Source organism: Cynoglossus semilaevis, chromosome 9 (assembly GCF_000523025.1).
Source record: "Cynoglossus semilaevis isolate Cse_v1.0 chromosome 9, Cse_v1.0, whole genome shotgun sequence".
NCBI lineage: Eukaryota > Metazoa > Chordata > Actinopteri > Pleuronectiformes > Cynoglossidae > Cynoglossus > Cynoglossus semilaevis.
The window spans coordinates 12,608,951-12,630,234 of record NC_024315.1 but is presented as its reverse complement, the minus strand read 5'-3'; the positions used below and the strand labels follow the sequence as shown (position 1 = coordinate 12,630,234).

At 39.5% G+C, this 21,284-nt stretch overlaps 2 protein-coding genes across 2 annotated transcripts; one reads left to right on the top strand and one right to left on the bottom strand.

Annotated features, from left to right (window-relative positions):
• The first annotated feature begins 177 nt into the window (after window positions 1-177).
• Window positions 178-9,043, top strand: nherf2 (NHERF family PDZ scaffold protein 2). Its single transcript, XM_008317257.3, has 6 exons — window positions 178-785; window positions 1,635-1,952; window positions 4,470-4,661; window positions 5,120-5,273; window positions 6,724-6,938; window positions 7,024-9,043. The coding sequence occupies exons 1-6, from the start codon at window positions 579-581 to the stop codon at window positions 7,189-7,191; spliced, it is 1,254 nt and encodes a 417-aa protein (XP_008315479.1). The 5' UTR covers window positions 178-578; the 3' UTR covers window positions 7,192-9,043.
• A 678-nt stretch (window positions 9,044-9,721) lies between these two features.
• On the bottom strand, window positions 9,722-20,503 carry tnpo2b (transportin 2b). Its single transcript, XM_025058934.1, has 23 exons — window positions 20,415-20,503; window positions 19,629-19,714; window positions 19,379-19,528; window positions 19,094-19,200; window positions 18,853-18,986; window positions 18,679-18,760; window positions 17,495-17,617; window positions 17,253-17,371; window positions 17,091-17,151; window positions 16,830-17,001; window positions 15,458-15,610; window positions 15,014-15,239; window positions 14,758-14,929; window positions 14,486-14,680; window positions 13,628-13,786; window positions 13,223-13,310; window positions 13,044-13,142; window positions 12,870-12,965; window positions 12,704-12,779; window positions 12,161-12,260; window positions 11,719-11,793; window positions 11,263-11,392; window positions 9,722-11,175 (listed from the first exon to the last, which is right to left on the bottom strand). The coding sequence occupies exons 1-22, from the start codon at window positions 20,501-20,503 to the stop codon at window positions 11,285-11,287; spliced, it is 2,670 nt and encodes an 889-aa protein (XP_024914702.1). The 3' UTR covers window positions 9,722-11,175; window positions 11,263-11,284.
• Window positions 20,504-21,284: the final 781 nt, after the last annotated feature.

The following is a 21,284-nucleotide window of genomic DNA, read 5'->3' as shown; positions in this document are numbered from 1 at the left end:
AGCAACGAAACGCATATTTTTTCTCTGCATTGTTGCTTTGCTGGTTCTCAGGCGTGTTCAGGGCTGGAGAACGGAGATGAACCATCTCACCGTTTACACCTACCGACGGTCTTGGAACCGCCCTCGACCTGCCCACCGACCTGTGTCCTTGTCTGAGAAGCCTGAGACAGTGTTCAGTTCACTAGTGTCTGCCCAGCGTTTGGTTATCGGTCTGGAGGGTGTTGACGTCTTTCACTGTCACCATAAGATGGACGGAACAATTGCAGTCTGATGAAAAGGCATCATTTCGCCAATTAACGGAATTAGGTGTGCGTCCGTGATTTTTCCGGATTTACGCAAACTTTAATCTATTAGAGATGTATTCTAATTGTTGTGGTCGCTGCTGAGGTTTCTGGTATTGCTATTATTCTATACTGTTATTGGACTTTTATCTTGTTTAAATATGAAGTTGGTTTTGGTCCCGAAGCGCGCAACAGCTCGTTGGATTACGTGTCCAAGACTTTCTCAAACTCTTGGATAATCGTCATCTTATTTTCTCCACACACCTTAACCTAGTTTCTCCATATTGTCGTCCTGTAATGGAGAGTTGGCTTCGACCCAGACTCTGTTTTGTGACCAAAGGACCGAGCGGGTATGGATTCCACTTGCACGGTGAGCGGAATAAAGGCGGGCAGTTTATTCGCAAAGTCGAGCCGGGTTCTCCAGCTGACCTGGCCGGACTGAAACCTGGAGATCGGGTGGTAGAGGTCAATGGGGAAAATGTGGAAAACGAAAGTCATTGTCAAGTAAGTCATGTTTAAAAAAAAAATCAGGGCCAAACAAACATCACGAATGTTTAATATTTATTAAGAATAGCCCGACAATCTCAGAGAAAGAAAAAAAAAACAGTGATCGTTTTACTTGTTGGACGGCTTTTTTCTCTCTTTTGTCTGAGGAGCAGGAGGGGGAACTACAAAATGGGTCACTGAGCTTAGTGTAACGGAATTCACTGGGCTTCTTTGTCAATATCTGTTACTGTATATCAGGGGTGTTAAACATATGGCCCGTGGTCCAAAACCATCCCACTAGGGCAGTGGTTCTCAAACTTTATATCCTCTGTACCACCTGAGAAAACACTGATCTCTCTGAGTACCACCATGATGACCAACATTAGAATACAGCAGCAGAGGCCTTCACTGTTAGCTTCCACCACAGGAGAGATGTTTAGAAATGTTTATGTTTAAATGTTGTATTAATTGTGCATGGTATGTTTCAGATTTATTCAATTGAAAATGTAAATGTGAAAATGTGAATTTTCCCTGCGTACCACCGGTGGTACCCGTACCACAGTTTGAGAACCACTGCACTAGGGGGTTCAATCCGGCCTGCTTGATGAATTTTGAAAAAAAAAGCAAAAACACTTTTTTTTATATACTTGTACTTTTTTGCATAACATGGGGGGGGGGGGAGGGGCATATATATTGTTATTTATAGGTAATTATGTCACGATTGTACTAGTCCGACCCACTTAACGTCTAACCAGGCTGTATGTGGCCCCTGAACCAAAATGTGTTAGCCAGTCCTGCTGTGTATGGACCATCAACATGTTTTCAGTGACTCAACAATAATCCCTGTCCCACTGCTCTGTCTTCCAGGTGGTGGAACGAATCTCTGAAGTACCTCATCGCACAAGGCTGCTGGTGGTGGACAGAGACACAGAAAAATACCTGAAAAGCTGTGGTCTGGCATGTACAGAGGACCTAGCTGTTGAGATGGGAACGCTTTCTCCACGGATCTCACTCCCATACAGCCCCACACCTTCTCCAATACAAAGAGAGACGCCCTCTCTGTCACCTACATTCAAGTACGCACACTTATTTCACCCTTCTGCTGGAGACTCGCTCACACGGGAAATCACACGAGACAAGGTCAAAAGAGCCTCCCTGACATCAAGTACGGCCACTGACATAGAGGTGAGTTTATGACTGTGACAGAAATGTCTTGGTTTGCAGTGAAGGGTTCTAGTATTTTTGATGTGAAAATATTTTGGAACCCGTGAACTGTGGCTGACTCTACCATGATTTTTCGGACACTAAGCAAATTTTGCCTGATGTTTATTCCACACTAGCGAATGACTGGCCTTACACGTTAACTTTATTCACTCTGACACATAACAAACAGGACCAGATATGCAAAAGCTTAAGGAAATAATAAGTCTTTCAGCGTCCCACAGTGGGGGAATTCATAGTTTTTACAGCAGCAAAGTACAGTAGAGTATAAGGAAGTAAAGTATGTATATATTGGTTTGCATTTTTGTTGAATGTATTTTTGCTGTTGAGTTTGCAGATAGATAGATAGCACTTTATTAATCCCGCAGGTGTTCCCTTTGGGAAATTTAGGATTATACTGTGAAATATTGCAGGTCATAAATATACAGTATCTACTAATATAATATAAATAAAGCTGGAATAACAACAGAACTGCTGTTCTTTAGTAGAACAACTAAATACGTGACAGTATAATTGGTTCAAATCACGCTCACTCACCTCGTAACATTTAGGGGGCGCTGTTAAATGCTCTCTCAAAGAGGAGACGATAGTTTTTTTTATTGAATGACGGTCGATTTTCACTGCCTCACTGAACTCACCTAAATACATCGGTTTTGTATCAGTTGGATTACTGTTAAAATTGAAAAGCTTTTGACTCATGTATATGATTTGTGTGTTTTAGTTCTTCTCACCTGACTCTAGACAGCAAAGACAAAATTCCTTTTCTACCAAAACCCCAGCTGTTGCTTACTTCCACTCAGCGAATACTGTGTGTACAGAAGTCCCAGATGTAAACCAAATACTCTTTATTTTGTGTTTACATTGTCCTCAACACCCAATGTTTTGTATACAAGGTATAAAGGAAGATAAAAACAAGACCTTTGTCTCCTGTGAAGCGTGTGTTTTTACAGATGGCTAAGCTAAGGCAGTGGAATAAGGGTTTCATCAAACTATTCAAGTTTTGTCTGCTTTCTTTTTGGAGAAAATGATTTTGAACGCTGGTGGGCAAAGAATACAAATAAGGAGGATCATATTTTATATGAATTGTAACTGTTGTGCGCTTTGTTTTATTACTCTGTGTCCACAACACACGTACAGATAAAAAATAAATGTTAAGGCTGGACCAGTGAGCAAGAAACCTTAAAGAAACGCTGATTTTTAACACAAATATTAAAAAATATATATATCATAACAGACACAGTAGATGATTTTAAAGGCTGTGCCAGCAGGATTCTGGTCCTTTTAGGTTCTGGTTAAGTAACGCCTTCCACTGATGCATCATAAAAAAATCAAAAATGCAGTTTAATCTGCCGACTTTTCTAGAATTGGAATTTGTAGATCAAAGATTAAACTTCATGTTTTGATTCCAAACAAAGTGTTCTGGGATTCACACTGGCGCCCTCATAGTCCAAGGCAGGGTAAATACAGGCAATACTGTAGAGGCAAATAAAACAGGCGCTGCAGCAGTTCTACAGAAGAAACATCATGAAAAGAGTTCTGTTGGACACGGTGTAGATCAGAAAGACATGGACAGATTTCTACAGTTATTCCTGTTGTTTGGTGTTCAGGCAGGTCCTCAGTCATAGGTGTGGTACGTGTCACTATTTTTAAAATGTTATAAAACCTCTGTGTTATGTTAGCTTATTGGTTTTTGATAATCTTTCAGCTATTTAGTCCGTTTTGAGGAAACCACCTGGACCAGGACTGGTGTTAAGGGTTGTTTGGGACTGTGCCACTGAGAAAACCAACGTTTTTTTGATAATCAGCGCAAAATATGGTTAATTTTGACAAATGACTGGATTCACTCAATTACAATTGCCTCGTGACACATGTCGAGGGCCACACAGGTTAGGCTTTGACAATCCTACTCCAAGTGCAGCTTTAATTCAACAGTGAGTCAAATGTGCTGAACCCTCCCTGTGTAATATGTGGCGTTCAGCATTATGGTGAGTTGATATTTGCTTTTATATCAGTTTCATTTTTTTTTTTTTTGTTACATTTGTTTTACCACACCCCAAAGACCGGTCTGTGAGAATATTGCCTTACATGAAACGGGTCAGTGGCACAAAATCTGTGGTGGTAAACAAAACTTTATGGAACAGACAGAAACAAATTGTTAATATGAAAACGTGTTGATCTTCAACTGGTTGTGATCCTCCGTCAACATTGTAAGCATTATGGTGTCTATTATGAGACCCAAACTACAGAGTCTCTATCAGTGCAAGAGTGCTATACAGTATAAATGTAATTCATGTATTTATACTCTCTGTTATTCATGAAGGAGGTAAAACTCTGCCTTTGTCACGTAAAAAAAAAAAATTAGAATTTATTTTCATTTTATTTTTAAAATGTTCTGAACTGACCTAACCGTCTGAAGGCTTCTTCCTAAATTCTTTTGGTTCAAGTTTTCAATTGTTGGACTTTGTTGTTGACTTTTTGTAGCTGCAGTTGGACAACACGTCACAGTCAGTGTCTACGCTCCTTCCCCGACTGTGCCATCTGGTGAGGGGCAAGCATGGCTTTGGCTTTAACCTGCACAGTAATAAGACAAAGCCTGGACAGTTTATACGATCTGTTGACCCACATTCAGCAGCAGAGAGAGCAGACATCAGACCTGGAGACAAACTGGTGGAGGTAACTTGATCAGACAAAGGTCTGCTTCCACATCTGCTTTAGTAAAGTCATGGTTAAATGTAATTCACTAAACAAACTTGCCAAACCGAGAGATTATACTAATAAAATAATAAATAAAATGAACGTATAAATAGTCAAAATTACACATATGTAATATTGTAATGTAATGTACTGTATATATGAGTGCTAAGTGCACCATGGGAGTTTTCCCAACAGTCTAGGCTACAGCAGGATAGCAAACAGATCACTCAGCTCTACTTGAGCCAGCCCTACATACACTGTAGGCTTAATCAAGATTGAATGAAGGAGTGATGAGACCTAATGAAGGTCGTTAATGACTTATTAATGACGTCAAATGATAGATTAGATAACTGGTAGTTAAACGAGTGAAAGTCAGCCAAATAAAATATGTCAAAAGTCAAATTGGCTTAAGACGTGTGTATTTCTTTGTGTCACAGGTGAATGGAGTGAACGTGGAGGGCCTGAGGCACTCTGAGGTGGTGGCGCTGATTAAAACAGGAGGAGAGGAAATCCAGCTCCTCATGGTTGACCAGGAAACAGACGAGCTCTTTCGCAGACTAGGAATCACCCCTACCAGCCACCACATCAACGGTCACATAACAGATTAACACACTCACACACAGTGTTGCTGAAATATGTCACTCCACCCACTGCCTGTTTAAAGTATGAGTGTTTTTGTGCTCCTTGAGACAGAGCTTGGGAAAAATAAATTGTGGGTATTATGGAGCTGGAAGAAGAGTGTCAGCTAAGGTGAAGGGAAAGGTTTACAGGACGGTGGTGAAACCGGCCATGATGTATGGTTTAGAGACGGTGGCAATAGGCAGAAGACAGGAGGTGGAGCTGGAGCTGGCAGAGGTAAAGATGCTAAGATTCTCTTTAGGAGTGACAAGAATGGACAGGATCAGGAATGAGGTCATTAGAGGGACAACACAGACAGGAAGGTTTGGAGACAAAGCTAGAGAAGCCAGATTGAGATGGTTTGGACATGTGCAGGGGAGGGACAGTGGATACATTGGTAGAAGAATGTTGGAGATGGAGCTACCAGGTAGGAGAAAGGCCAAAGAGGAGATATATGGATGCAGTGAGGGAGGACATGCAGATAGTTGGAGTCAGAGGAGAAGATGCAGAGAACAGAGAGAGATGGAAATCAATGATTCGCTGTGGCAACCCCTGAAAAAAAGGGACAAAGCCGAAAGAAGAAGAAGGAGCTGGGGTGTATTCACAAACACAGACTTTGGAAATAGTTTTAGTTTAAATTGTTAGCAGTAATGGATTAATGTGAAGAGCCATTAGTGGTTTCAGTACTTTGGTGTGTCCTGGTGTGTTGGTAGATTGCTTGTATTGTATCTGAACATTTCTAACAGTCACTCTTGCTTCCGTCCATCTCCAAACTGCTGACATCGCTGACCTTCTTAAACAATGTAATCACCTAAAGCTACTTGTATATTGTATTAGCATGTCAACTCAGGGCAGCTCTTTGTCGCCAGATACCACCAACTGTTGCGATGTCATTCAAGACTTAGCGCCTAGAGACAAGTCTAATGCTACTCCAGTGAAGAATGGTGCTATTCTGGGTCCAAGTCATGACTGGTCAGAGTGTTTTCCTGCCTTTGGCCACAGGCTCCACTCTTTGTTGTCTGTGTAAAACTCAAACATAAAGAAATAAAAATACACAAATTAGGAGGATGAGGATAAGTATGGACACTACATTCTGTAGCACAGTGGCACACCACCAAACAAAAAATCTCACAAAAAATATATGTAATGAAATATATATATAATCTTCTAGTTTAAATGACCTCATCATTGACTAAGATCTCAGTCTGTTTAGTTGAAGACGACGCTGATATACTGGCAGGAATTGAAGAAAGACACTTTCATGAAAAATTCTATGCAATAAATAAATAATAGTTTTCAGCTCAATTAAGTCAAATTAAATCATTTTCCACGGCACACCAGTGTGCCACGGCACAGTGGTTGGGAATCACTGCTGTAGCAGCTCTGGATTTCCTGAATTTCTATTTTTTTTTTTTTTTTTCAGAGGTCTTTGTGGACAGACCAGCTTCAGAACACATGCTGAACACTCCTCCTGTCGAGCTCTCTGCCACAGACACACCAGTCATAAATATGACATTTACAGACACCACAAACAAAGAAGGATTCGCGCAGTGCCGTGCGTATAGGAGCTCAGAATCCTATTCCTCCAGGAGTTCCACTTCACAGTCAGACGTCAACAGCTCAGAAATTAGTTTTCAGGTGAGAGTCGTGTGTCTTGACTAGGATTCAGAGATTTGAGGTCTGGAAGTGTGCAAGAACCAATGGATATTTGTGTTTTTTGTAGGTTCCTGATGAGGATGACGGGTGTGTTTCAGATCCTTTCGTAGACAATTGCTTGCGTCTAAGTCCAACAGCAGCTGAAGCTAAGCAAAACTTTTTTGCGGGGCGTAACAAGAAGACAGCACCAAAGATGGACTGGAGCACAAAAAAAGAGATTTTCAGCAATTTCTGAACTAAGTAAAATTAGAAAAGGTGGAATTTGAGAATATGGAATGATTTAATCACTCCTCATTACAGGGCTGAGGAAACCAGAGATTCATTCCAAATAGTTTGATGACTCCTTTGTGACTCACAGTGGCGTTTACAGAGAAAACGTGTTTCAAACAGAGACTGTTACAGCGTGTGACTAAGTAGGTAAAACACTTCATGTGATGAACCGTTCGATTGCCAACAGGGCTAAACCCACTGTTGATCTTCTAAATACACTTGTGTAACACCACAACTAGTGGAGTATCTATGGAGTTTGTGGATAAAAGACCTTGTCATGTATAGTTCACATATTGTAGTGTTCAGCTGTTTGGTCCAAATATTTTTCTGTCAGTTATCATTGTCCTTTATCCTGCTAAGAGTAGCAGCTTTAAACAAAGGACAATGTCTTCAGGAAGAGATCATGTGTGGGTGCGTCATAAGAACAACAACACCCTACAAAAAGAAAAGGGATCGTATACCAGGAGATCACGAAACACCGTTTAACCCAGAGCCTGTTATCACGATTTTGTGTGATTTTGGGCCACGTTTTCAGACAAGCTTTATTGAAACGTCTGCAGAGTTGATTTTATTTCAGTGAAATTGTATTTCACTTGTATTTCAGGTTTACTGTCTTCACTTTAAAATACCTATTTTGTATAAATATGACGGGGCCGAGGCTACGTGCATGTTATACACCAGTGTGTCTTAATTTTAGACTTATTGTTGACTTAATGATAAAGTTAAAGAGCTTTTCTTTTAGGTTACATGGGATCATTTTCTAATAAACACACTTAATCATTCCTACTAATTATAAAGTTAAATAAAGAAGTCTTATCGTCTCTCCGATGGTGCACTTCATTTGTTATAAAAATGATTTAATGCTGAATATGCTGACCTGGACCTTAGGTGAAGGGTTTTTTAAGGGGGTGTCTGACAATGACAAGAATTTAATTTGACATTTTTAGGTCACAACACCTGGGCAAAACCCATCACAAATAACAATTCTTACAAATATTACATATTTATGCTAATAACAGCTGAGAATAACGGTTGGCTGATATTGTTGGAGTTCCATATTTTTTTCATATTCATATTCTTCTATTTTTTTAAATAACTTTAATCTTCCTTAAACAGTCTTTAATTTGGGCACCCACATATCGACACATAAGGTATTCTACACCTGGACCAAGTTTTGTCCAACATACAAAATGTACACACGGGTAGTTAAGTAAGACAACCAGGTCTGCTATCTCATGTCTAATACTAATACTGCAACCCATAACGTCTGCCCACATCAATACTGCTGGATGGATACCCATCACATGTACTTTGAATGGATGTACTTTACCTACTACTTTTGAAGAGAATCAGCAGCACTATTGAAAACAGGAAACATGAAGAGAAATGATCAGCCATGGAGCTGCCAAAAAAAAAAAAAAACGTTAAAAAATTAAACCTAATATGCTTATAGATTTTATAAACAAATCAAAATCTATGTCATATTGCAGGCTCAAAAAGATTTTATTTCCATTTCCATCTTTAGAAAAAGGGATCACAAAAAGCAAAATAATCCATTAAAAAACACACAATGTACCAAAGTCTTTAAATGTACATATCACACGCTCTTTATAATATATTTAGTTTCTTTCTTTGTTCCCATTATTTTGTACCTAATTAAGAAGAGATTTTCTTTATTGGAAGATTGTATGTATTAATCTGTTACTGAAGGAACCACTACAGCAATATTAAAATAACTCCATTAGTGAAACTAAAAAAACAGTTTCCCAGATAAAAAACACAATAATTAAAAACATGAAAGAGCAAAAAAAAAAAAATTCAAGTATTTAACTTAAAGTATTTAACTTACTGTAAAATACAGTGGCAACAGAAAAGCAACTGGGTTCTGATTGTCTTTGTATATACAGTCAAGATAGACGGTGTGGTCACAGTCATGGTCCAATCAAGTGCCAGTCCGTCCAAATGTATTCACGCCTGTGAGCATGATATTAATGAAACAAAATGTTCCCTGTTGTCAATTATGAGAGCAGACGCTCAGTTGATCATTTAAATTCTTATTGGATACAGTCATACTGAGATCAATTTAATAGTACTGTAGTAATAATAATACAACTTGTTGTTGAGAGTCCACTTTTGCTCTTTGGCAGTGTCATAGCTTTTCTTTTTTTATATCTCCCATTGTAAATTGAGGTGTACTGGTGTGTAAAGGGCGATCGTTTACTCTACACAGACAATACATATACACAACTGCACAGGCATTCACAAAGAGGGCGGTGGAAACTGACAACAGCATGAATACACTGAAACTAGTGCTGGTTACACACACCTGGTACACCTAGTGTATAAATGATCCAACTATATCATACATGCTCACAAGCTAGCGCAAAATGTCCTTGTGAATACATACTCATGCAGGAAAGTGCGAGCACACACACACACACACACCTCACCAATATGGCAAAGTCAATTATTGTAAAAGTGCGGATTAGTCGCAGTTTCACAAAGTTGTTTTTATTTGCCATTCATTTTTTTGCCAGTCAAAGACACTTAATTTCACAGTGCAATACAGTTTGACAAACACTGACATTAGGGTCAAGACAAATAACATGGGTGAAGTTAAAGGAAAGTTAATTTCTATTTGTACTTACAATCACATAAAATAATGAGTGCAAAAAAAAACAAACTACTGAAACAATCACTGAAATAAACTTTTTTTTTTTTTTGCAGTAATTGTGTAAATTCGGGTCCACATTAGAAACGAATGTCATCAGTAGCAGCAACAAAATATGGACCAGTTTTAAAACATTGTAAAGATAGCAATGACACGGCCAATCACGCTCTCATCACATTAGTTATCAATATGGCATCAAATGGAAACCAAAATGGTTGACACATAAACACAAACCAACAGAAAGACACACAAAACATGGTGAAGGACACTGTGGTGGGGGTGGGGGGGGTCAAGTGTTCAACTCAGTACCATAATCCAAAACAATATACAAGTTATTAGGAGTGAATGCTTGATTAAGGACTTGCAAGCAGCACATACAAAGACAGACAGAAAAAGACACACACACACACACACACACACACACACACACACACACAGAGAACCTCATTTAACTAAGATGTATTAAGATAACAATTTGATTTTTCTTCCTACATTGGTAAGAACCAAATGTTTTAGCCCTAAATCCTCCCACTAAGAGAAAAGTTTCCACAAAGTCAAAAAGAGAGACACTTCCTTCGGGTAGAAACAGAAATATCTCTGAAAGACAGCTCACTGATCATAATGAGAAAAGGGAACAGATAGTGTAGGAATAGTGACTTGTGAGTGACTCCACAGACGAGCAGAGTTCTCTAACCACTAACGGAGAACATTTACTTTAAATCCTATTCTGCGTAGAACAAATATCACTTTGCCCCATACTACATATAATAGGTAATAATAAACAAAAAAGTTTAAATAATATTGCCACACCTTCAGATCATGTAATGCATATGTGTGGGTCAACGTTGGTCTTTCCCCATCAGTCAAGTTACTCTTAACCTCAAGTATCCCCATTTAAGCTCCCGGTTTTACAGGCAATTGCACAGCTTTTTTTTCTTTTTTTTTCTTCTTTGCATTGTTTGATGCCCCGCTCCAATTGGTTTCCCTCAACTGTCTCTGTGCTGGCAGCTGTCCCTGCCTTTCTCTTTTCAAACATGTCTGTCTGTCTGTCCCTCTATCTGTTACTACCTGTGTTGGTTGCCAGCCTAGTTTATCTAGAGGTGTCCCACTGTCCCGCCCTCCCACCCGCCCACCCTCCCACAATGGACAAACACATTGGGTATGGGGGCTGTCCTTCAGGGGGTGTGGCCAATAGTGTCCCTCTCCCTCCCCCCAGAACAGGGCAGTGCAATACACAGATGGATGAGTTCCCATTCACTCTCCTCCCTGTTGATTCACCTGGAAGGACAAGTTCAAATCAAAGGAATCAGCATTACCTTCACACCAACAGGGCAACTGGTTACAAGTAAAAGCATGTGCTGGTACCGCTTGGTTAGGCATGGAGAGTCTAAACACCATAGCAGGCTGCCAGTCTCTCTTTCAGCAGTGGGGGGAACTGCTCTGAGAACTGCAGCCAGTTTTCTTCCCCAACCTGCTCCTTAAAACCATGCAAGATCTGAAATATAAAGAAAACAAACGGCAGAATTCACATTATTCTGGGCGCGTTTGTTCCATAGCGGAACGAGCGGAGCGAACCCTCTTGTCAGTCATCCACTCTTTGTGGGGGGGGAGGCGGGGCCACCAGAATACACACACAGTATGCAAGAACACGGACAGACTAGGGATCAGGTGTTTTGTGCCGAACCAGGTGTATTTGGTTTCAGTGGCACAGCAGTACAAAGCAGGGATTTACCCGTGTTTGTTCACCGCACAGAACTCTCAAGGACTATCAAGTTAGTAGTGTTATAAAGTGTTAACTAAAGTGTTAAACTAGATACTCACCTTATAGAACATTTCTCTCAGATCTTCCTTTGGATTCACCCAGGAGGCCACTGCGTCACAGAAGAAGATGAAGTCCTGAATAAACAGACAAAAAAACATTAGCATTTTTTAAACTCACACTCGTCTCTCGGCAGGCATCCTGCACCTCTGACACAGTTCAATAAGAGTTTGTGGTAAAGCAAATAACCACAGCCGTGTGTACCACAGACAGTGTGCTGTAAAGATCACTGGCAGCACATTTTGCAATTTGTACCAGAGTTTGGTCTCAAACCATCAGTCTCTCTGTGCACCAAGGTGGGAAGACAATTCACCTGATTATTGCCCATGTGATGGACAGGCACTGTGTTCAGAGTGTACGCCATCTTTTGCCTAAACTCAGCTTACAATCAGTTCCTTCCACAACCCTCAACATGTTAGGATTTAAACTTGTACAAACACATACCTGTACAACGCCTCCTGGATTCACCCCAATCATCATGCAAATGCCACGAAAAGCAGAGTCTTTCTCCTCATTGTCTCGGATGTTTCGCAGAGATGTGCACCTGCCGCGTACAGTCATCGTTAAATTAGAAGCTGAACACTTTCTAACCATTTCTATAAAAACATGTACATTAACTCCAAAACTGTATTCATTTAAAAGCAAAGGAAAAAAGGAAGGGAAATGTAGACTTTTAACAGTTAAAAACAATCAATACCATGACCAGTTCTTTCTTTCCCCTACTGTTTTATATGTGTAACATTTTGCACTCAAACCTTTAACCATTTCAGTTTTTAATGGCTAAAAAAAAAAAAAAAATCAATGATGTCATCAGTGACAACTTTATAACTCAAAATAAAGTTTTGTAGGCAAAGCAGGTGAATGCCAGAGAAAAGTGTCTGAATATGTATAAGTTATTTAAGTTGGTCATCTTTTACCATTAAAACTTGTCCAAGTGCTTTTTAGATAAATAAAAAAAAAACATTAGGCTGATCAGTAGTCTGTTACCAAGGCCGAATAAACTGTGGCAGCAGGGGGGCAACTTCCTGGGGGCATACATAACCCAGACGGCCAATAGTTATAGCTGGGGAAAAAAAAAACAGAGACAATTTTTGCTGTGGTTTTTTCAGATACCAGTACAATTGAAAAATAAATCAAAATCAAACGTATATACCAGTATTTTCTAGCAGTGTCTTCGGAGTGTTGGGTCGATTGATGATCTCAACAAGCTGGTTCAAAACCATAGCAACATACGGCTGCATTTCCACTCCTGACGGCGCAAAAAGAATATGGTGAGACACAGAGAATGTACGGAACCCTTTGTAAGAACAGATTTTCTACAACTCACCCATCTGCATACAGATTTCTCCTATGGCCCAGGTTGCGTTGTTGCAGACAGAGATGAACTCTGGGTTCAGATTTGTCCCAAGGATTGGCATGAACTCAGCTGCAGCAATGACAAACATTGTCTTAAAAACCTAAACATGATGTTTTTCATTGCTAATGAAAAAAAATGAAGGAAATTACCAATACACGGTTTGACATGTGGGAAACAAGCCTTAGTGAGGTCACCAAGTAGAGCAAATGAACTCTGTCTTACTTCAGGCATCGTATCCTGAGAGACACAAAGACAAAGAGAAGTAAACATAAGAAGCAGTCGGAGGTGTGAGAACACCCTGAGAAGCTTTAACTTTTACTATTTCATATCATTCTGATCATCAGTTTCCAAGTTAAAAAGCACAATATCAGGAACATTGCTGAACATTCAGGCTTCATTTCACTTGAAAAATCTTGAAGCCTTGGTATCAGTAAAACATGGTAAATACTGACCCCTGGGGGCCCCGGGCTAAATGAGAATAAGTGAAAATGATTTGTGCCTGGAATGGTAATGTGACGAACAGCTTGGTGGAACAAACCACACACTCTCATCACCTGCATGCACTGAAACAGTAAAGTCATGATGTTGCTACGAGAAACCAGTGTGTCCACGTGGCCTCCAAGCCCCTCTGCCAGACCACTCAGAAGGTCCAGAGCTACGATCATGAAGTCCTTGTCTGGTGCCTCGTACTGGTCTGGCTGCTGACTGTACATCTGAGAAACACAGAGGTCAAAGCAGAGGTCAAAGCACTTGACACAGGCTCATGACAAACATGTAATAACATATAGACATTTGATGCATGGCCTGACCAATACATAATAATCGTTGTATGGGAAAGTTTTTTTTTAAATTAATTAATTAATTTTATTTCCATAGCTTTGTATTGAAGCGGGTGGCACACCTGCCTTGCAAGCAGAGTTCGATTCCCAGAGGAACCACATATCAATAAAGTTCTACCATGGTCTGCTGCGACTCACCACTTCTAATATTGAATGTTCCACAATATTCTAATTATCTGAGATGCTGAGTTTGGGAGTTTCATTATCTGTATGCCATAATGATCAAAATGAAAAGAAATAGAAGTTTAAAATATATTTCACTCTAATGTGTAATGAATCCATATAATACACAACCTTCACTGTCTAAAATAATTGTCAAAAAATACTGAACTTGTTTTCACAATATTCAAGTTTTTTGAGCTGCACCTACATATCTGCAAATCATGCTGGTTCTTTAAGTTTGGTTTTAATACCTGGACAAACTGAAAAATATGGGACTATTTTACAAAGCTTGGAGTACACACATCTGGTAGGATGGTGGAGCAATCAGATTTGCTAACAAACATGTGCCTTGGCAAACTGGCCAACGATTGTCGCCCCTCTGTTATGAGTAACTGACAGCGTTTCACCTACCATGGCCTGAGCCAACGTCTTCTGCACCAGGGTGACACAGCGTTGATACACAGGTTCACAGTAAGGAAGAAATCCACTCTGCAAGGCCGTGGCCACAGACGATAGACACTCGAGTAGAGGGAAAAGATCTTTGTCTTCATCCCTTAACTCATTCCACTTGGCTATTAGTGGGGGCATGAGTTTCTGAATGTACTCCTACAGAAAAAAAGATACAGAGCCTTGATGTAGAAAATAAAAAGCATTGGTGTGTCAAAGTCAGTTGTTGGGCTCACAGGCTGGTTCAGGTGGTGTCCCACAGAGTCTGCCAGTGTTCCAATGGCATCATAAAGAATGAGCAGGTTCTTGTGCTGATATTTCCCAAAAGCAAAAACCAGTGTGTCAAGGATGAAACTCAGGTAAGGGACCAGCTCGGTACATGCCTCCTCCTCCAGGGTTGCAAATGCACTTTAAAAGAACAACACATTGACAATTGTAATAAAAAAAAAAGAAAGAACTGGAGTAATTGAACCCATAGAGTCAGAGTCCTACCTGCATGCGGCCTCCTGCACTCTCTTATTGCCATCCAGGATGCGTTTTAGCAGCTCTTTCATTAGAGGTTTCAGATGAGCGTCGGGGGGCTGGCTGACCACCCAATGGGCATATCGGCTCAGGGTCCAGCAAGCAATAGAGCGAACCAAAGCTTTCTTGTCACAGAGACACTGAATGAGGTGGGGGATGAGCTCAGGTAAGTATGGCACCATGCCCTGCATACAGCCTGGAGGAAGGAAAAGATGTTTTATATTATATTTTTATTTTGAAGCCCAGACTCTCAGGCTGAAGAAATTCAAACACTGAAATCTTCAAATGTGAAATAGGTTTTTTAGAACCAACATCTTAATAAAACAAGTACGCGTATGGATACATGAATTAACACATAATTATTTTTTCAGTTCAGGTGAATGTTTTGTAGTTAAAATGTAGTTATGACCTTACCCTCAGCAATGGCCCCCAATACAAGGATGCCAGATTCCTTGATGACCCAGTCAGGATGGAAAAGAAGGTCTTTGAGCAGCGGCAAGAGGTGAGGAAGCAATTCTTCACGGAACACATTGGCAAGAACATCAAGAGCTGCAGCGGAACACTTTCCTAAATAAATGATAAAAAATGTTAATTGCAAATAACCGCACGTAATCTTGTGATAAATGTCAAATCAAATCAGTTTGACAGCACACACACACATATATATATGTATGTATATGTATATATAAATATTTATATATACATATACATACATATATATATGTGTGTGTGTATATATGTATGTATGTATATATATAAATATTTATATATATACATACATACATATATACACACACACATATATATATGTATGTATGTGTATATATAAATATTTATATATACATATACATACATATATATATGTGTGTGTGTATATATGTATGTATGTATATATATAAATATTTATATATACACATACATACATATATATATGTGTGTGTGTATATATGTATGTATGTATATATATAAATATTTATATATACATATACATACATATATATACACACACATATACATATATATATATACATATACATATATGTACATATATATATATATATATACATATACATATATGTACATATACATATATATGTATATATGTATATATACATATATGCATATACATATATATGTAATGAATTAAAATGATATTTAAGTTTCAATTTATAACTAAATCAGTGTGAAACCCTGGCCTGTTTAGATCGACTACGCAACAATCAACTACGGTATCTACGGTATCTAACTGCTCTGAATCGCTCTTTTCTTTTTTAAGCCGTCCGCTGCCACCTAGTGGAAGATTAATTCTTCTGCCTGTCATTGTTGTATTGACAAACGAAGGAACATTTTTTGCACTGAGTTTAATAAAAGTAAGCGAAGGTTGACAATTTTCTACAGTACACCTGGTGATCTCTTTCAGCACACTGGTTGGCCATCACTGTAGTCACAGCATCAGCAGTTAATGTACTTCTATGGCAGCGTGGTGTTTCAGTGTGTAACTCACGTTGTTGTTTTCTCTTGAAAGCGGAAACGTGCATAGACACGAAGTAAAAAGACAGTGAGTGACAGCGTGATGAAAACAAAAAAACTTGAAAGGGACAGCTCTGGAAGACATTTTTGCAACAGACGAAACTGACTAATAATTAAAAAATAATAGTACTGTGTTGACGAGCTGTGGCCTACCATAAACATTAACGGGAATACAAAACTAAAGAAAACAAATGTTCCTACTAACATACCTGCTATTCTAGCCTACCCAGTATATCCGAATAAAGCCACAACTCACTAAGGTTCCAGTCAGACAGTGTATCATCGTCATCATCCTCATCTTCATCAATGTCCTCTCCTTCCTCATCCACAGCCCCTTCGTGTTGCAGTGTGACAGTGCGGGATTTGTGAAAGCGCGGTTTGATATCCTGCTCACTGTCCGGCACGGCCTCGTCTTCCTCTACGTCACCCTGGAGTAATACAGACAACAGTAACTGCAAAAAGGACACATCAAGAGCGAAAAACGGAATGCCGGTAAATGTTTGTCCAAGTGACTTACCTTTAGAAGAATTATGTCGATCTCCGAGTATTTCATCCCATTCACCAAAATAGGAATTAATCTGTGACAAGAAAATTAAGAGGAGTCAAAAATATTTTTAACAATAAATCTTTTGTATTCTTCTAAACCCACCATTCCTTCGTACGCCAATTAGAAACTTACTGGATCAAGTGGCCAGAAAGAGCCTCCTTGCAGATGGGTTGCTCAGCTAAAGTTAGCCAGAACTCACAAGCTTCAAGAGCCACATTCTCATCTGGGTCCTGGGTGCGCTGCAGCATGTACTATATTAGTGAAACAAAGTAGGCAACAGTTAGTGAAGAGTGTGAAAGTGGCCTGTGAATTTTCACAGCTGTTAAATGTCTTTAATCTTTAATGTAGGGTTGAAGACTGAATTACACACTCACCTGGATGATGCTGTGCATGTGTGGAATAAGGCGGTCAATGCGGACTTCTAACAGCATGACAAGAGCCCTGCAAACGTTCTTACGCACTTCACTGTCCTCATCACCGGCTAATGCAAACAGACTCTGTACAAGACAAAAACAAGTAAAGGAAGTAAATATTTTGCATCAGGATCTTGGAGAATAAAATGAAGTGGGATAAATGAACATAAAAATAACCAATCAATAGCAGAGACAAAAGTTTTAATCTTTTTACCCACACCAGTCAACAAGTCAACTGACAGTGGTGTACGTACTGATTAGGCACAATTTCTACGTTACACCTCTTCATTAGATTGGATGTTGGGGCAGGAGGTGAGATCTATCCAAGACCTACTGCATGGCTCTTAACAAATTAGAAAGTCAGTTTAGATCCTTTTATTTTAAATATGTGCTGCCATTGTGCTTATCATACCTAATGAAACTGGCTTATATTTAAAAAAATAAAAGAATTTGTTGACAAATTAAATTGACTTTCTTGGGGTTTTTGTACGCATATTTGCATCTTTGGAGTGTCTATCTACTTCATCAGTTCCCTAGTGTCTCAAAATGAGCAGTTTTGATTTCAATTGTCTTGGGACGTAAAAGATCAGGTGATTATTTTAATCCTGTCCCCTGAGGATCCGTCATTCGCTCTACTTGTATGCGACTGCCGAATCACTTTCATGCCCATCTGAAAAGCTAAGCACAGCTGCTCTGTGGTCTAATGCTTCATGCTTAGGTGACAACTACTGCGGGGCTTACTGAAAACTACAGTGGTTAGTAGAAAGTTCAGAACTACACTGATATGCAGTTATGGTTAACGACTCAACGGCACGCATGTTGTTGCAATGTGACATCACATACCAGCCTAGGTTTTGTGTATGCTAAATGACCATGAGCTATGTTATGTAAACACACCTGCATATGATGTGGGTTATCAACTGTGATAACACCGGGGAGACAGACAGTGAGGCTGACATCTTTCTATAGTCTAAAGATTGTTATTGTTCCTACTGCCCTGTGGACTTAACATAAGAACTGTCCATAAAGCTGTCCTGTGGGCACTCCCACCGTACAATCCACAGACATTTAAAACGGCAATTCTGACTGTAAAACTCACAAAGACACAAAGATCTAAATAAAAAGAGGGTTAAGCACTCACTCACCTCAATAAAGGTGTCAATGTTATCCATCAGGGCTTGAGCTCTACCGATGATGAACTGGTTCACACAAGCAATGGCATGTGACCTAAAAAAGGTAAGCATATGCTAAGGAAAGTACAAATACACATTTCACACACAATTGATAGGTGAAATAAAATAAAAAAGGGTTATACAAACCTGATTTTTGGACTGCAGTGCTTAAAAAACTGGAGGAATTTTGGTATCATTATATTAAGAGGTCTGTTTAGAGCGTCACTGTCCAATAACTCAGAGGAGTCCTCACATATCTTCTGTAGGGCTCCAAAAGAACCCTAAACCAGACAAGAGAAAATCATGCAGAGGTAAAAAAAAAAAAAAAATCAACATAATCATGATTTGAAACAGTGCAGATGTGTGTGTGCATATTCATTAACCTGACCTCACAGGTGTTATAGTCCTCAGAATTGAGCAGATTACAGAGCTGAGGCAACAGTTCTGGCCAGGTCTGCAGCTCTCCTTTAGAAGCAATAGTTGTGATCAAGATCCCTTTAGGAGAAAAAAACAGAAGAGTTGCTTTGGGCGTAACAAAAAAAAAAAAAAAAAGACATCCTTTGCAAATGTTTGAAAAACACCTGCTGCTACACGTAATGGAAAAATTGACACACACACTGTCTAAACTGAATAGCTGCATTAACTCTTAACCAGTCCAAACACAAACACCCACCAATTGTAGCTCTGATAAGTGGTGACGGGTCTCCAATGTTGTTGAGGCATTCTCGTTTGATGAAGTCAGCCACATTACAGGGGAAGTTCTGGTAGTGAGCCTTTACATTGTTCTTCAATATGAGACCACTCAAAGAGCGAGTGGGCTCATCTTCAATTACAGAGACAGGGAAACAATTTATTTTAGTCCCCATTTTATTCTAATCATAAGCATGTTAGACATCCATGCAATGTATATGGAATGGACTTACCCTCAGATTTGAGGCTGGTAAGGACAAAAATCAAATAGTTGTTGAAATCTGGAAATTGATTCAGTTGCTCCAGTTTCTGTTTGATCTGTTAAAGCACGTAACACAGGTTCCTCACATTTTCCTTTTATGGTGAATGAAATAAACAGGGTATCTGTCTAAGTTGACCTTCACTATCTCTGTGTTCAGACTGCAGGTTGATTAGTTTTTACTTTTGACTTTTGAAACCATCCCCCATGAAAACCACTGTGCATTAAATGTATACAAAACTATGAAAATGGGGCTACAACAAAAAACTTGGCTGTATATTTTTATTAATTCAGAAATGACAAAAGTTGGCAAACAAACCAAATAGAGATTTGGATTTACTACCACATATTTAAATTTGCATCAAATGTTCGATACTCCTGCACAAGTTCTGGAATGTTTAAGGTTTAGAACCGGTGCATAATAAAAGAAATAGACCAGAGGTTGTTAAAGATAATGGATTTCACAAACAGGTTGAATAAGAGTCATTAACAGAAACAGCTGTGTAGAATATTTAAAACTGGGCAAGGAACAGCAAACTGTTACCAAGGTGAGGTTGTAAGAGACAATTTGATGCGACTGGAGATTAACCATGGCATTGAACAGCCTACCCGCTGAGTTTATAGTGAATGTACAAGAACCAGAAGAAAGTTGTTCCAAAGGGTCGTTTTTTTCAGTCACTGCATATGCGCCATAGTTATTTAGTAAAAATGCACAAAGCAACTGCTTATAAATATAGTCTGGATGTAAGGATACTTCTTGAATCTCTGTGTTGCCGTATCTGGGGACTGGGAGTCCTTCAGAAGCTGGAGCACTTGCTGCAGACCGTGATCATCTGGATGCCACTCCATTCTGCAAAAAATCAACGAAATGTCACGACCATAAGCGCGCGTACGCACGCACGCACCCAGAGACATACATACACAAACACGCAAGTGTCTACAGTCTAATCATGTGGTCTGCTGCAACGACCACAGCACTTACAGTATTTACAAATTCAATAATAAACCAATGGATGTGGCAGCTTTTTTCCGAGAGGCCCAGTTTGATAGGGGCGCTTTTATCTGGCTAGCAGGTTAGCAAGGCTTCGCTGACTTAATGCTAAACCCATGCCGCTCAGATAACAACTACAGAGCCCTGTCAGTCCTCGTGACAAATGCGTGATCTACCGTGAAATTGCTAGAGTTATCAAGGGACACGGATTTCGATCGCAATAACAGTCAATAATAGCCGCTACCGTTAGCATCAGTAGCTAGTCTAATGTTTAAAGTGCCGCATAACGTTTTACCTGTTAGTGCAATGTCGCACAGCAAAGCTTCCTACAGACGACTGTACAGTTACAATGCCACAATTAACATTAAAAAATGTGTGACTCCGACGAACTACTCCAAACTTGTGATCTTAATAGATGTGCGCTGGAGCCCCTGGGTATGTGACACAGATTGCACGCCCTGCAATTGAGCCGGGTAATCGGCTTGATCAAGTTCGGCTTCCGTAGTCGACAGAAGGTTGATTTGATATAAATGATAAACTGAAATTGAACCCACTGACCAAATATTTCTCTCATCTAACGCAGTACGTTGTTCATGGGCTGGAATTCAAAAATAGGGAATAAAAAATCCTATCATCACA